Source organism: Silurus aristotelis, assembly GCF_946808225.1.
Source record: "Silurus aristotelis genome assembly, chromosome: 25".
NCBI lineage: Eukaryota > Metazoa > Chordata > Actinopteri > Siluriformes > Siluridae > Silurus > Silurus aristotelis.
In genome coordinates, this window is record NC_139598.1 from 17,059,222 (window position 1) to 17,074,602 (window position 15,381).

At 38.9% G+C, this 15,381-nt stretch overlaps 1 protein-coding gene across 3 annotated transcripts in view; it reads left to right on the forward strand.

Moving 5' to 3' along the window:
• The first annotated feature begins 13,956 nt into the window (after positions 1 to 13,956).
• The window catches only part of csmd3a (CUB and Sushi multiple domains 3a), a 245,184-nt gene continuing 243,759 nt past the window's right edge, over positions 13,957 to 15,381 (forward strand). For 2 of the 3 annotated variants that reach the window (XM_083529477.1, XM_083529478.1), the window contains exon 1: positions 13,957 to 14,692. In XM_083529477.1, the coding sequence (XP_083385603.1) occupies positions 14,560 to 14,692 (133 nt within the window). In that variant the 5' untranslated portion in view covers positions 13,957 to 14,559. The remainder of the gene's footprint in view (positions 14,693 to 15,381) is intronic. The other variant, XM_083529479.1, reaches the window with a different exon arrangement.

Genomic DNA, 15,381 nt, shown 5'->3' on the forward strand with positions numbered 1-15,381 from the left:
CTCTTGCGAAATATTTTACATAAGTTGCCATGTAAGTTTGAGTAGCTTATCAAATTGCAGCCATCTGAAGCTTGTGTCCGTATAAATATCAAGAAAAGAAGAAAAATCCATCCATCCATCCATAACACTCCATGAGACACCTTCGGAATGGAGCTGTCTCTCTGTTTACACATTAACAAAACATAAAGCCTAGACATCTTTCTGGTGTAATGTGCACACCTCTGGTTTCGACCTTGCTGAAGGTTTTGTGATTACAGATATTTTTGTGCTTTTGGCCCTGCTGCTTTTTCTGACACCAGTTTCTTGAACAATCTTAATAAAGCTACAGTACTTTCTTCTTAGAGTTGAACACTTATGTCCTATGTGTCAGCAATTAAAACGTTCCTGTGTTGTTCAAAGCTCAGCAAAACCACTTAAAATAGTACAAATGCAGAAAAAGGGGTTATTTTATAATAATTAGGAAACAACTGAGCACTTTCAGTACAAGTGAATGAAACACAAACATATTAAAATTGCTCTGCCGTACAAGCTGCTGTTCAGGCAAGAGAATGAGTGTGTGATGAATATTTAAGAATGGTGACTTTTATTTCAGATGAAACTACAGTAAATCATCATTCCTCACTTTTATGTTTCTGTTCGAGTATTCAGTGAGGCTGCACCGGATTTTGAGTCAAATACATCGTTTTGAAAAATGCACTAGCCTGGGAGCTAATAAACCCTGTTTCTAAGCAAGTTTTTCTTCTCAGGAATAATCTGCACAATGATTCATAGCTGAGCCAAACAACAGGATGCTTTTGAGATTGGTGAAACCATTGAGTGGACACTAGAGATCATTTAAACACTACTTGTAGCAATTTGTCATTGGATATATTACTGTTCTGAATATATAAACCATTTCAGCCATGACAAAAAAAAGATTAGAGCACTTGAGTAGATGGATCTAAATAAGATGGAAATCTGTGGTGGAGTGGAGATGAAGGATTGCACCAATTGGCAGTTGGTTGAGGTCAGTTTTGGCACCAGGGCTTTACACAACAGCCTTGATTATAGAGGTTCATCAGACTGGAGTAGAAATTAAGGACTCTCAGCCTCGAGATGTGATCATCTCCCGGGAGAATTCTCTACTTGCAGCATTTGCAGTCGCACAAAACATTGTGGTAAGACACTTTAGCAAGGAATTGGCCACTTCTCTCCATGGTTACCACTTGTTTAAACTCCAATTGGACCACTGCAAGACCTTACCTTGCAGACCCTACCTTGTGGATCTTACCCTTTAAATGAGCCTGAATGAAGCTGTTTTCAATCTCCCCTCAGTCTCACCCTGTTGCTAAATTTCCTCCACTGGCTTCTTGTAGCCTCCAGCATTAGATTTTAAATGCTGATGTTTTTTCTAAAAAACACAAAAAAGAACCATCCCCCCATCTACATCAAGAAAATTCAGCTGATGCACAATATTAAAGATGCTGTTTAGATTTGACTGATGTTCTTAATATCTCTTGACTGTCAGTCATGTCAATCATGGATGAGGAAGAGGGTAGTTAGAATCCAAGTGTTTGGTCACCTACTAGAACAGCATGAGAAGCAGTTTAAAAATGTTCACTGTTTTTAACCTTGCTGGTTGGTAGCTGATGGGTGAAAAGGGGAAAGGATGTTAGTGGGCAGGAATTGGCAAATAACCAACATTGGAGGAGGAATCGATTGAAGATGAAATTCAAGAATCTCTCCGGAACCAAGCTGACCGTCTTAAAAGGAGAGACGCATAGTGTAATGAACATGCTGTTATGTTTTTTAGCTTAGCGGTACTTTAAGATGGTACTCTGGCCTTTTTGTACTAATACAAAATGTGTATTATAAAAGGTGCTACACAAGTGGTTCTTTCAGATAAAAGCATTTGACAAATTCTGTAGAAGTCAATTTATTGAGTTAATTCATCTGGAAATAATTAAAAAAAAAAGATAAAAAAAAAAAACAACCAGTCATCATTTGATGTGGACAGTAAAAGAATACTTTGGGTGGCTATGGATATGTGTAATATTTTAGACATGCATAGTCTTTTAAAGGGTGGTTAAGGCATTGGACTTTGGATTTGAAGGGTATGAGTTCAAATCCCAGCCATGCCAAGCTGCCACTTCAGGTCCACTGAGCAAAGTCCTTAACCCCATATCTGCTCAGTTGTATGAATGAGATAAATGTAAGTCGCTCTGAATAAAGGCGTCTGCCAAATAGCAAAAATGTTTTGGACAGTGTGCACACAATGTCCACATTTCTTTCAGTCGAGCACTTAGAAGGAGCCAAATGGACGCTGAAACACAGCAAAAAACAGAAACAGACTAAGAAGGAAAAGAAATTGCCTTATACACTGGTGACCTCTACACCACCTGAAATACAGGTCTATATTCTGGAATCTATCAATAAATATTCCATCTATAACTATTCCAAGGGTTAAAATATTAAAGACTCATGATCCCTTTAGATCTTTCTTTTTCAATCTGCACCCCTCAGGCAAGAACAGGACGAAGCCCACATATTTCTGGAGACGATAAAAATGAGAAAAGCTGTCTATCACATGTCCAATAGTGAATCATCAGGACCCTGACTGATAACCAGCAGAATCCAATGAACTATTTCGAAGTCATTTCCACAATGTTTTAAAATACCAGGTTGTATGAATGCTATCCTGATTGCGCTCCTTTTCAATTGTTAGGGCCTCAGTCAATATTTAAACAACCATCCCATATATTTAATACTTATCATTTAGACCAGATTCTGTAATATCTACCCAAATATTGAACACGTTTCCAATAAATCCCTTCAAAACTTCATTTATGGACCTTTTATTTTTCTGCAAAAGCCTCTTGAAGACGTCTTTGTCTTTGCATCATCCAAGAAATACCTGCAGCGTCTGCATACAAATCTGAGGCTTTGTTTCAGACTTGTTAATTAAACCCCACAATTCAGACACCTGCCTGCCGATGTTCGAACAATGCATAGTGGGCGTCTGGATTTCCAACAGGGGGATTCAATCAGACTCGCAATCAATATTAACTCGTCATGAAACCTTTTGCAATCAGAGGCAATTTAGGCTGATGCCAGTTTTTAATATCTGTACATAAAACGAATATTACAGCTGCTTCCTTCTCTTAGCTTCTACCCTACAGCTCTTTCTTTTAGCTCATGACTTGGCTTGTGTTGGCTATAACATTCATGACTGGCACACGGTCACAGGCCAAAAAAGAAAAGAAGCAAGGACTGCTGGGTCGATCAGTGGAGAGGAAGTGTGAGCAAGAAAGAGATAAAAATGTTTATGATTTCGAGAAAAGGACCATGAAGTCTGCATGCATGCTGTGTCCTTGAGCCATGCGTTTAACCTGTTTCAGAGGAACGACAAACTGCAGCATTTCAAGGTATCAAATGATTTACTGTGTTATTGTATTCCTAAGACAATTCCATTGCAGGTTCAGTAATGAAATATTAATTTGACATGCAATTATATAAAGAAATCATATTGTACTTATGTGAACCCCATAACAATGTGTTTGAACTTAAAATAGTGTAAAATAGTGGGTTTTTTTTTTTTATTATTATTATTTAATACCTTAAATCTGTTTGAATTATATGTTATTTGGATTTAATAAACTTGGCCATAAGACACTTTATTCATTATATAGGTTTAAAGATTAATACAAAAAACAAAACTACCATTGGTTTATTTCATTGTCAACTAATCCTACTTACACAACTACAAAATGTGGGAAAAGTGTAATAAACCTGCCAACATTCATTCCCCTATTCAAATGTGTCTCCACTGAGCCAAGCTCAGGGTGATTTATTACCAAATTAAAACACTGAACTTTTCCAATTCCTCATTGTTCATACCTTGTGTCACAGCCAAGCTCCCTTGAGGTCTGGATTCGTGGTTAAAAAAGTGTGACTTAGGCATTAACATGTTGCCAAGCACTATGGTATTGTGGCGAGACCACTGATTATAGCATTGATGCAGTAATAATGCATAAACCAGAATTGGAGAAATTCAGAAAAAATAAATGTCAAGAACAAAATTCTCTGGGTGAACTTTTATGTTTTGTTGACATCTTTGAAATGTCTGGCAAAGTGGAAGAAGTGCATAATAGCGTCCAACAATTTAGACAACTAAACATTCAAGATTGAAAATCCTTCAAAAAAAAAAAAAAAAAATTGACACTGCACTTGTCAATCTGTCCTATTAGTACAGCTTGATGGAAAGCAGAGAATGTTTTGACAGAAAGCTTCGTTTGCAGTGTGCAGCTTTCGGTGCTGAGAGAAGCACAACGTCTCATCACTGGCTCATTGAAAAACATTGAATTCCTTCTTTGCTGGCAAGCGAGGCTGAAAGGGGGAGTGTATCGATACTAAAAATGTGTATAGGAGTCATTTAAATAAAATGAATTCTAATTGTGTGTATATGAGTGTGTGTATATATATAAATATACACTTACCGGCCACTTTATTAGGTACACCTGTCCAACTGCTTATTAACGCAAATTGCAAATCAGCCAATCACATGGCAGCAACTCATGGGCAAGACGATCTGCTGCAGTTCAAACCAAGCGTCAGAATGGGGAAGAAAGGTGATTTAAGTGACTTTGAACGTGGCATGGTTGTTGGTGCCAGACGGGCTGATCTAAGTATTTCAGAAACTGCTGATTTACTAGGATTTTCTCGCACAACCCTCTCTACAGTTTACAGAGAATACAGAGCCGGTTCACCACTGTTCCTTTCTTGGAGCACTTTTGATAGACACTGACCACTGAAGACCAGGAACAGCCCACAAGAGCTAAAGTTTTGGAGATGCTCTGACTCAGTCGTCTAGACGTCGCAATTTGTCAAAATCGCTCAAATCCTTACACTCACCCATTTTTCCTGCTTCCAACACGTCAACTTTAAGGATGAAATGTTCACTTCCTGCCTAATAAATAAATCCACTCACTAACAGGTGCCATGATGAAGATAATCAGTTATTCACAATGTTATAATGTATATAAATGTATATAATGATAACATTGAATTGATTTAATTGAAGAATACTTCATTCTGTCTTAGTAAAGAAACAATTGCTTCTCACGTTCGCTGAACATTGAATTTATTTGTGCTTTTTTTCCCACTTTGGACTCAAATACCGCTAGAATTTCTGTCCTGCCAGAACAGTCTTTTTTTTTTTACCCGATAAGTGTGACGTGTTCAGGGCCCAAGGGCTTTGCATGAATACAAAATGCTCTGACCACAGTAGACAGTTGAGCCCCAGAGGGGTTTTTATGCAACTTCTCAGATTGAGTCAGTGTGACTGCTCGAGGTGCTGCTTGTGTTCTTGTGCCGGTGTGTAGAGAACAGAACCGTCACCAGCTCAGCAGTCCCCCGGAATGCATGATTTTTAGGGGGATTTTTATTATCTAGTTTAGAATTTAGTCCTAATTTAGTCATTTCCAATTCCACTCGCAAAGTTCTTTCCTGTCAGCAAATGTTTTGGTGTAGTGCATTTATTGTATTTTGCAATAAGATGCATGAAACTAGTCGACATTATTTAAACCGCAGCTCATAGAGTATGTCAGGAGGAGTGTAAACTTTTGTCTCTCTTTATATACATCTGCTGACAGGACCCTAAACTAGACTCCTGATTTACATAAAGACATTACAACAAAGAAAACAAGAGCAATTATGCTTTCCTGGAATGGTAACTGCTGATTGTGTCAATGTTTTTTTCTTGTTGTGCCCCAATTGGCAGCCCCAAGTGTATGGAACTGCAATAAGATGTCCAGTCTGTTCCTCTAATGTTCTCCCAGGCACTTCTATCCTTTTATAAATGAGTAACCACTAATACCAGCTCAATGCATCCACTTCTGCACATCTGAGACCAACACCAAACTGGGTTTTGTGTTGTAGAGCTCATAGTGCTCAGTGTTGCCACTAAAAAACTGGTGCTGATCTTATGTTGTTTGTGTTCTGGCTGCATATTAAATGAAAGTGTCCTCACCACCTGTCTGCAGGACAAACAGCTGTTAAAAGTCCAGGATGATGAGGGTTGGATCTTAAATCATTTTTGGAATCAATTTCAATTTTATGAAGGATCTTTCTCATATCTGAATATCTGACATAAGATAATGTGCTATCAATAACATTTATATCAAAAGGTTAGGAATTAACCTTTTATAACCCCCCCCCCTTTTTTTTCTTTATTTTCTTTATTTGATTAGATTTTTTTTCCCCAAAAGAGCACCTGTAACAAGAATCAATATATACACTATTTTTAAGTTTTTCTGGACACCTGGTCATATGTATAATATGTGCATTCTGAGCATTGCATTCCACATTTCATCCCAATTGACTTTTAGAATTCTTTGGGGAAGATGTTTCACTCGATTTCAGAGTGTGCATATGGAGATTTGTGCTCATTCAGACACAAGGCTGTTAGTAAAATCAGATATTAATGGAGGTGAGGTGAGGTGAGGAGTTCTGGGGTTCAGTCAGTGTTTTCCATTCATTCCAAAGGTGTTCAAAAGGTTTGGAGCTCTATAGCAGGAGATCTTCTACTCCTACCCATGTAAAGCAGATCTTAATGGAGTTTGCTTTGTGCAGAGGGGCTTTGTCATGCTGGAACAGGTTTGGGTCTCTTAGTTCAGGAAAAATTTCATGCTCCTGCATTCAAAGAACCTGTGCCTTCAGCTTCGCGATTACAATTTTGGAAAGAACCACATGTGGCTGGGAAAGTGTACGTTGTGCATTTCTTTGTTTCTGATATGCCTAAAGTGCTCCCTGCACCCTCTTGCAGAAGCAGAAGGAAGCAGCTCAGTAATTACATCTCTTTTAGCCATTACAGTTTCTGCATCAGCAAAAACGGTAATGGCTCGAGGAGTTATGCATTTGTGCAAAGTAGTACAAATAAAACGGGTTTCGAATCTCTCGCTCGTGTTCTCCGGCCTGCGATTCATTCATTTTCATCTGGATTAGTTCCATTGCTGCAGTACATTGTTGTAATGCCACGGTCCTTGGCGCTAGACCATAGTAGCATCATGAGTGTCTGCTTCAGATCATGATACTGTAAAAAAACAAAAACAAAGAAAACATGAATTCGCCTGGAAATGCACCACAAAACCATAAATGCTATTAGCCTATGGGCTGATATAAACTGGGTGGCACTGTTGTTCCAGGAACTAGCTTTAGGGATGGCAGGAATGAGTACATCACTTGTTTTCCAAGCTTAAGAAATAAGCTCTTTAGATACTCCCTACTTTTTTACCATGCAACCAGTGCCTTATAAGATTCAAATTAGTAAAATAAACGGACCAGATGGCATCCATAGAGGTGTGCAGTCTGCCATACTCCAACTGTACAGTAAACAGAGCAGGGATTCTATAAAACACACACTTCAGATGGGTGAATCCTGCGATTTAATTGCAAAGACGTCCCTCCTCACAAGGGTTATTCCGATGCATGGCAGGAAACAGCTGCATGCCATAGTGCACTTCTCAAGTGACTGGGAAGATGAGACTGTTGGTGAATCAGCAGATAGCAGACTTTGAGTTGGTGAACAGAACACATAATGATGTTCCCAGAGAAGTCAGAGGGAGCAGGCAGGAGAAGGTAGTCAAGCAGGAATAAGTTGCAACAAAGCTGCATAAAACTTTTTTTTTTATATATATATAGTGGTGGCAGGCGGCAAAGAAACAGATGGCGGCATAAGTAGAGACTCTGTCCAGCAATAGGGGAGAGAGTGATACCGAGAATCGTTCATTCATCTGTTAGATAGAACCAGAATGGATGGCACACTGATTCTGTGTGGACAAAGTGTTCAGATATTATGATTATTTTTGCAGCAAATATTGGAGGACACCGTCGGACCCACTAAAGCCTGGGCAGCGTTCCCACTCAAGTCCTCCACAACCTGCTCACTAATGCTTAATTAGTCTACTTCAATAATTAACATTTACACCAATTATTTTAACAATATCTCAAGGATTTGTGGTTTGTGTTGGGAAAATATCAGTGTAGCAATTTGTCTAAAGAGTCAGGGAATAAACAGCCCATTAAAAGAAGGCATGCGTTGCTATATTATGGAATAGAGAAGCAACAGACCATACTAGGATCTAAGCCATGAGCAGATGTCCGGTTCCAAGTGACTGTGCAGCAGGTAAATCGTTTCTGGGGATTAGCCTTATATCCGGCTTTCCAGTCTCTCTATAGCAGGAAAAAAAAATAGAAATGTATCCATAATAGAAATTATAGAGTGCGAAAAAAAAGCACACAAGTTGTTAGTGTGAGACACAGTTTCTTGGCTTTGCTTTCAGTAATTCACACAAACAGTGGTGTTTTTTCTTTCTTTCTTTTTTTTTTTTTTTTTTGCATGGCTAATTAACTAAACATGGTTGAATTAGCTACAAGTGGATTCTGAGAAGCTGCAGGTAGAAGCAAAAATGAAATTAGGTTAACACATACTGGGGATAAAATATGAGATGGTTTGTAATGAAGTCATGTAAACAAATTAGCTCAACTCTATGGGGAACATAAAAAAAAAAACATGACATACAACACACATGTGCCTTTAATGTACTTCTGTGTTTGTTTGTTCTGGTTAGTTTAGTGTTATCACTGTGTACTCTATTGTACAGTATGTGGTTGAAATGACAGCAAAGCCATTTGACATTTTTAAAAAAAACGCTTTGTAGGAGGATTTTGGGCACTAGTATCTACAAAAAAAGCCTAAGTAATAACGGTCTAAAAAAGACCTAAAATTTATGGCTAACTCTAAACATTATATTTGCTGGTTCATGGAAATGTTTATGAACTGACCCAGTGCCCAGGATTTCCATTTGAACCAGTGCCCAGGATTTCATACCTGTGTTTGAAGGCAAAGAGAATTTTTTTTGTTAAAGGCAGAAAAATGGAACCGTTTTTTTTTTTTTTTTTTTTTTTTTTAAACCACCATTATGTCCAGTCTTCTACCTTCAATGAATGTAAAAGATACAGAAGTTATAAGAGGTTGTGTCTGTAATCTAAGTTGTTAACGAGGGTAATGATACTGACTTTGACATCATGTTGCAAGTGTAGATCAGTGTAGAACTATACACCCATGCCTTAGCAGACATCTAGTGCGAGAGCTTGGAAAACTCTACCCATTTCCGTTTGAACCTTTGTCTGTTGTTTTTATTACATTTTAGATAAAACATTTTATATGTTTCCCTGAATATTTTCAACTCAGTTTTTTTTCTGTCTTGGTTTTAAGCAATCTAAAGATTTCCTCAACTCATTACCTTCTGTATGATCTCTCTGGAGTGCTCCTAAATAGTTCGATTTTAGTGCTTTCATACTGCTGACCTGATTCCTAATCTGGTTATTACCTCATAACAGCTAGACTGAGCCACATTTTCCTTCATCTCATTGTGAATACAGCTGTGCTATTGACCTGTTTCCTGGTACCAGTCACCCCTGGGAAATAATTTCTTTTTTTGTTCAGACAGTGAGCCATTTATGCAAATAGAAAATTCAATGATGCAAACAGAGGGATTATATTTTTTCAATAATTTGAACTTTTGTTTCACCTGGTCCAAGGAAAGTTGTGGAAAAGGGCTAATTGTAACTATAAATATACAGTAATGCTTTGGGGTTTAACGAAGGTTTCGGCAGCATTCTGAACTCTTTATGTAATTAAACTAATGAACTTAAAACAAACTTATAGCCACTAAAGTACCAGTATTTTATACTTTTATAAAACATTAACAGCTTTATCTCTGTAAAGCTACTTTGAGACAGTGTCCATTATTGAAAGCGATCTACAAATCAAAACTAATTTATTTGATTTAAATTAAATAGCATATCATATAATATGTATAATAATGTGCAAACTAGGATTATATAAATAAAACCAGTATGTATGTATGTATATATATATATATATATATATATTTTTTTTTTTTCATATTTATGGTCACTATTTTTTATATATCTAAGCAAGAGTTAAAGTTTAATAAGATTAAGTACTGGGTAAAATTTTTCTATCAGTCTAAAAAGTAAAATAATTAATTATTAAATTAATCATTAAATCTTTGTATTTTTTTTTTTTTAGATTGCTGGTTTATCTAATTTATTTCTTACTATTGCTTCATTATAAACTTTATATATTTGACAGCCTAATAGCTTCATGCATCTGCTACACGCCATTAGTTGTATGTACAAATGATGAGACAGAAAGCTAGAGACAAATATTCCCCTTTTATAAATGCCAAACTAAAAACAGTCTCTCTTCTCTTTACTGCAGCGTGCATCAAATCTGTCACATGACACACTGTTACTGATTTAGATTTACTTAATAGATTTAACAATGTTCGGGTATTTTGTTGATTTTTTTGATGAACTCGTAACACTGACATTTCAGACGTCAGCAAATTATAACCGCTCTCAATCCTCTAATGTGTCTGAAGACGTGTCTGGGTATAGTCATTCATTTATGCCTTTAATTTATAGAGGGCGATGTTAAATGCTTCATCAACGTCCAGATTAACTCCCAAATGCTCCTTCCTGTGTATTAAAATGTAAAAAGCCAGCGGTAACTGTAGCTTACACGCCTGGGCTTTATTAATTCAGCACCATGGACAGCTCTTAAGAGGCTCACACACTTTCTCTCATACTGAGAGGTTCATTGTCCCCCTCCCTCCTACACCTCCCACCTCCCCCACCAAAAGTGCTGTGGAACATGAATCAGGAACACGTCTTTGGAAACATGCCTTTGTTTCAATTTTTCTATAATGTACTAGCTCTGGAGTTTTGATCCACCAGAATACCACCATACCACCAGAACTAGGAGTACACCATGAGTGGCATGCGAGGTCATCACAAGGTATCATGTGCACGCACACACACACACACACACACACACACACACACACACACACACCTAGCATTGTCAAAAAACCTTGCTATATTTATGAAAGCTGGGATCAAACCAAAGAACTGCAGGTCTATTACTTGGCGTAAATAACCTTTAAGGCTGTGAAAGGTTTGTTAGCAAGAACGTCCCTTGGAAAATGTCTATGGATATGACAATGTATTATTTATTGTGCATTTTGCTTTTTGTTTTTTTGTAAGCCACAATCCAAATATACATACAGCACATTTCAGAAAACATCATTTTCACTCTTGCAACAGGTTCAGCTCATTACTAAAAAAAGGAGGTACAAAAAGACCCTGAGACGGTGAAAATGGAGCGAGAGAGAGAGAGAGACATACTTATGAGACAAAGAGGAAAATAAAGTAGTTTTTAACCCAAAATATGACTCGTATCTTACATACAGTTAGGTCTCTATAGGAAGGTCAACTGCTCTGAAAACTGTGTGTAATATTTGGAGAGACATTAATTAATGAGTCAATTAAGAAAAACTATTAAATTAAATTCAATGAGGAAAAAGACGCAAACAAGCAACAGCAGCAGCAGAAACTCACCACATCAACAAACAGCACAACTGAGTGTCATATACTTGATATACCAAATGTCATACACTCCACTTACCCCCCCCCCCCCCCCCCACCAGCCAATTCACCAAAATATTTAGAACGCTTCATTAGAATGAAACTTTTCCATGGTGTACAAAAGGTTGGAGGCACTGGTCTAATGGAACCCTTATGTTAGGAAAAGACAGGGTTCAGGGTTCTTTATATAAACTTTATTCCCCACAGGGATAAACTGAAGAACCCTTACGAGTTCCTCATTTCAAATAGTTCACAAAACCTTCCTGGGTTCCCAAGAGCGACAAGACGTGAAATTTAAAAAGTTTATTTGGTTTAGAAAGGTTTTTTTTTTTCTGCTTAAAAGACTGTTGCAACTAATAGCACTGAAGGATAATTTCGGTAGAGTTCAAACATGCAGTAAGTGTCTTTTCGAGGCATATTTGTTCTTCCAGTTTGTTTATTGGTTCTACAGTACCTTTTTTTTTTTGTGAAAGAGGAACCCTAGTGTTAGGGGTTTCAGAGGGAGACAAGCAAATTATTATTTTTTGGTCCTTTTAGGTGGGATTTGAAAAATAAAGTTTGAATATTAGTTTCATTCATTCATTCATTTTCTCCCGCTTATCCGTAATTCGGGTCGCAGGGGCAGCAGTCTAAGCAGCCCTTCGACTGCTGCCCAATCCTCACAGCACCGTCCCTTACGGTCCCTCCTGCAGGTGGTGAGCCCACGGGAAGGCGGCCCCACGTCACGGACCTTGATATTTCCCTCGTAAGGGACCCCCAGAGCATAGAGGGTTAAGGGCCTTGCTCAAGGGCCCAAGAGTGGCAGCTTGGCGATACCGGGGCTTGAAACCCAGACCTTCCGATCGGCAACCCAGCGCCTTAACCACTGGAGCCACCACTCCCCTGAATATTAGTTTATTATTTGAATAATTTTCCTGGTTAATTATTAATTAATTAAAGCTTAATTATTTGGTTGTTTGGAGACTTTCTAAAGAGGCTCCACATCAGTGGACACTATCTAGAACCTAGAGGTATGAGCTAAAGGACATTTTACATTTGTGGCGTTTGGCGGATGCCCTTATCCTGGGCAACATACAACTGAGCAGTTGAAGAATGCTTAAGGGTTGCTGAAGATTCCAGCAGGGCAGCTTGGTGGCACTGGGAATTAAAATCATGACCTTCCGTTTAGAAGTTTAACATCCGAGCCATCGCTGAGCTGGGAGTTTACAATGGTTATTGGTTTATAAAGTTTGTTTCCTAAATGTAAAAGATTTTGATTTCGATATAATTTTTGCAGTATACATTCAAGCCAAGCATTCACAGGATTTCTATAGATGCTCATTGGTTCTAGTTTGAGATCTCAGAGTTTTACTTGGAACCGTTTTTGTGAAACCCTCTGCTGTAGTGTTTTTACGAAGAAGATTTACGGGGGGGGGGGACTAAAGGTTTCCTTAATGGCCCAAAATGTGTGTTCTTTCTCGTTGAAAAAATTCATTATCATTTTTCGAAAAATGTATCATATCTATCATGTTGTTCTTCAACATCTATATTAAGCCGGCTTATTGGTCACACTATAGGAAATGCCAGTAAAATGTTGCACAGCATGTTAGATCATATAATAACAGATTACGCGTGTGTGTGTGTGTGTGTGTGTGTGTGTGTGTGTGTGTGTGTGTGTGTGTGTGTGTGTGTGTGTGTGTGTGTGTGTGTGCTCCGTATCAGATTGTAGTATAAAGATGCCGATAGTCAAGTCAAGTTTATTTCTATTGCACTTTTCACAACAGACATTGTCTCAAAGCAGCTTTACAGTGAAGGTGAACGTGTGTATTCATCCCTGATGAGCAGCCATGAGGCCTGTGAGAAGGAAAAACTCCCTTAGATGTTATGAGGAAGGGAATAAGGGAACCCATCCTTATTTGGGTGCAATCAAGAGTGTGATTTATAGTCTTTAACCAATCCAGAACACTGGAGTGTGTGATTATGAGTGATGTTTTTTCCTCTCTTATAAGGTCATTTGAGATCATGGAATTGTGCCTTGAGGTCAAAAATTTTTTCCTGTCTGTATTTCTTCTTTCTCCTCACCATTGCCAGAATATTTGTAGCTTTCCAATGTGGTTGTAGATCTCCTGAGACTGTAATCCAAAAATTCGGACACTCTGCTGGTGTTGGGCCACACTGGTGCTTCAGTGATTTCATGAACATTATGTGCACCACAATCTCGACTCATGAGCAAAGAACATCGGGTGGTGTTTTCTTAGAGATAGGAGAATGTGAACTTGGGGAACTTGAGGTTGAAGAATATTGGTCCTTCTGGGAGGCAATTTGCGTGTGTGTGTGTGTGTGTGTGTGTGTGTGTGTGTGTGTTAGAGAGAGAGAGAGAGAGAGAGAGAGAGAGAGAAAGAGAGAGAGAGAGAGAGAGAGAGAGACAGACGTGTCTGAGTTGCTTGTATAACCTATAGATGGCAGAAGACTCCATCCTAAATCGCACATTTTCACAGCACGCTTTTAGATGCCAACTCGATTTCCATTCCGAGCAGGACTTCCACAGAAGCTGCAGCTAGGAGGAAAAAAAAGTTGCACGCTTTCTCAAGCCACGCACAGAGTCGCGCGTGCATCTCGGGCTCCTTAAAGACGTGTGCGCTCGTGGATCGGACCTTGGAGATATTGTTTTTCTTCTTGCGTGCTGTGTCTGCGTGTATGGGTGTGTGGGTGCTTGTATGTGCGTGTAAGTGTGAGTGCGTGCGGGTGTGTGTGCGGTAAAGAATGTATGAGTGTTAAGCGCTGATGTAAAAAAAAAAAAAAAAAAAAAGAGGCACCCACATGCAGTCGGGTGGTCGCCTCGTGCCGAGGAGCTCCTCCGGAGGCGCGCGCGCGCGCTGCCACTCCGTTCCACCGTCGGGCGAGATGGTTGAGCTGGTCCGTCGCCGCGTCCCGCGCACCGCATCGCCGTAACGCCGCTCTCTGCCCCCGCTCGAGCACCAGCTTCACCGTGCCGGTGGAGGGGTGGGGGGGAGGATAGGAGGGATAAAAACATACCTCAGCTTTTTTTTTTTCTTCATCCCCTTCTTTCTTCAAGACGCTCCCGACATGCCCGAGACTCACGGTGGATTTGTACTCCTTTCCGACGGAGGATGCGTCCGGGACTCCTCGCGCGCCAGGATCAAAGGCGGATTCGTCATCTGGAACGTCGTGTTGTCTTTGATGTGCACCCGCGCGCACGGTAAGCGGTCCACCGCCGCCGCGGCTCCGGAATCGGGGGCGCTGATTTGTTATTTATTTTTTTATTTTTTGGGCGCCGAAACCCCCCAGCGGTCCTGCGCTTTATAACGCGTCATTACGCATCACTGAAAAAAAAAAATATATATATATACTGCGGTTCATCCTGCGGGTAATGCGTTACTTTTTGAATATATATATATATATATATATATATATATATATATATATATATATATATATATATATATATATATATATAATTGTATTATTATATTTGTTGCATGCATTGCTAGTGTTATCGGGCATCTCTGAAAGCCCAGACTACATAACGCGTTAACGCTTTGTGGCGCGCGCTGGAGGCTTAATGCGTAGAGGTTTGCAGTGTTGAGTAATTTCATCCAAACCTCATCCATCCAAAGCAGCGCTTTATCACGATGATAATCATTTGTGTTATTTATTATTATTACTATATTTTTTGTGGATAATAAACTCCATCTTATGGTTTGGATTTGCTTTTCTTCAACATGGCGTTTAATAAACCTGGGGTGATTGGAGGGAGAAAAGTTGAGCACAGAACGAGAAATGGATTTGCAATCCAACCCGAAAAACAATCAATCTAAAATTATAAAAAAAATTATAAAAAAAATAAATGCTGTTTAAAAGTTTGAAAGGGAATAGATAGATGGATGG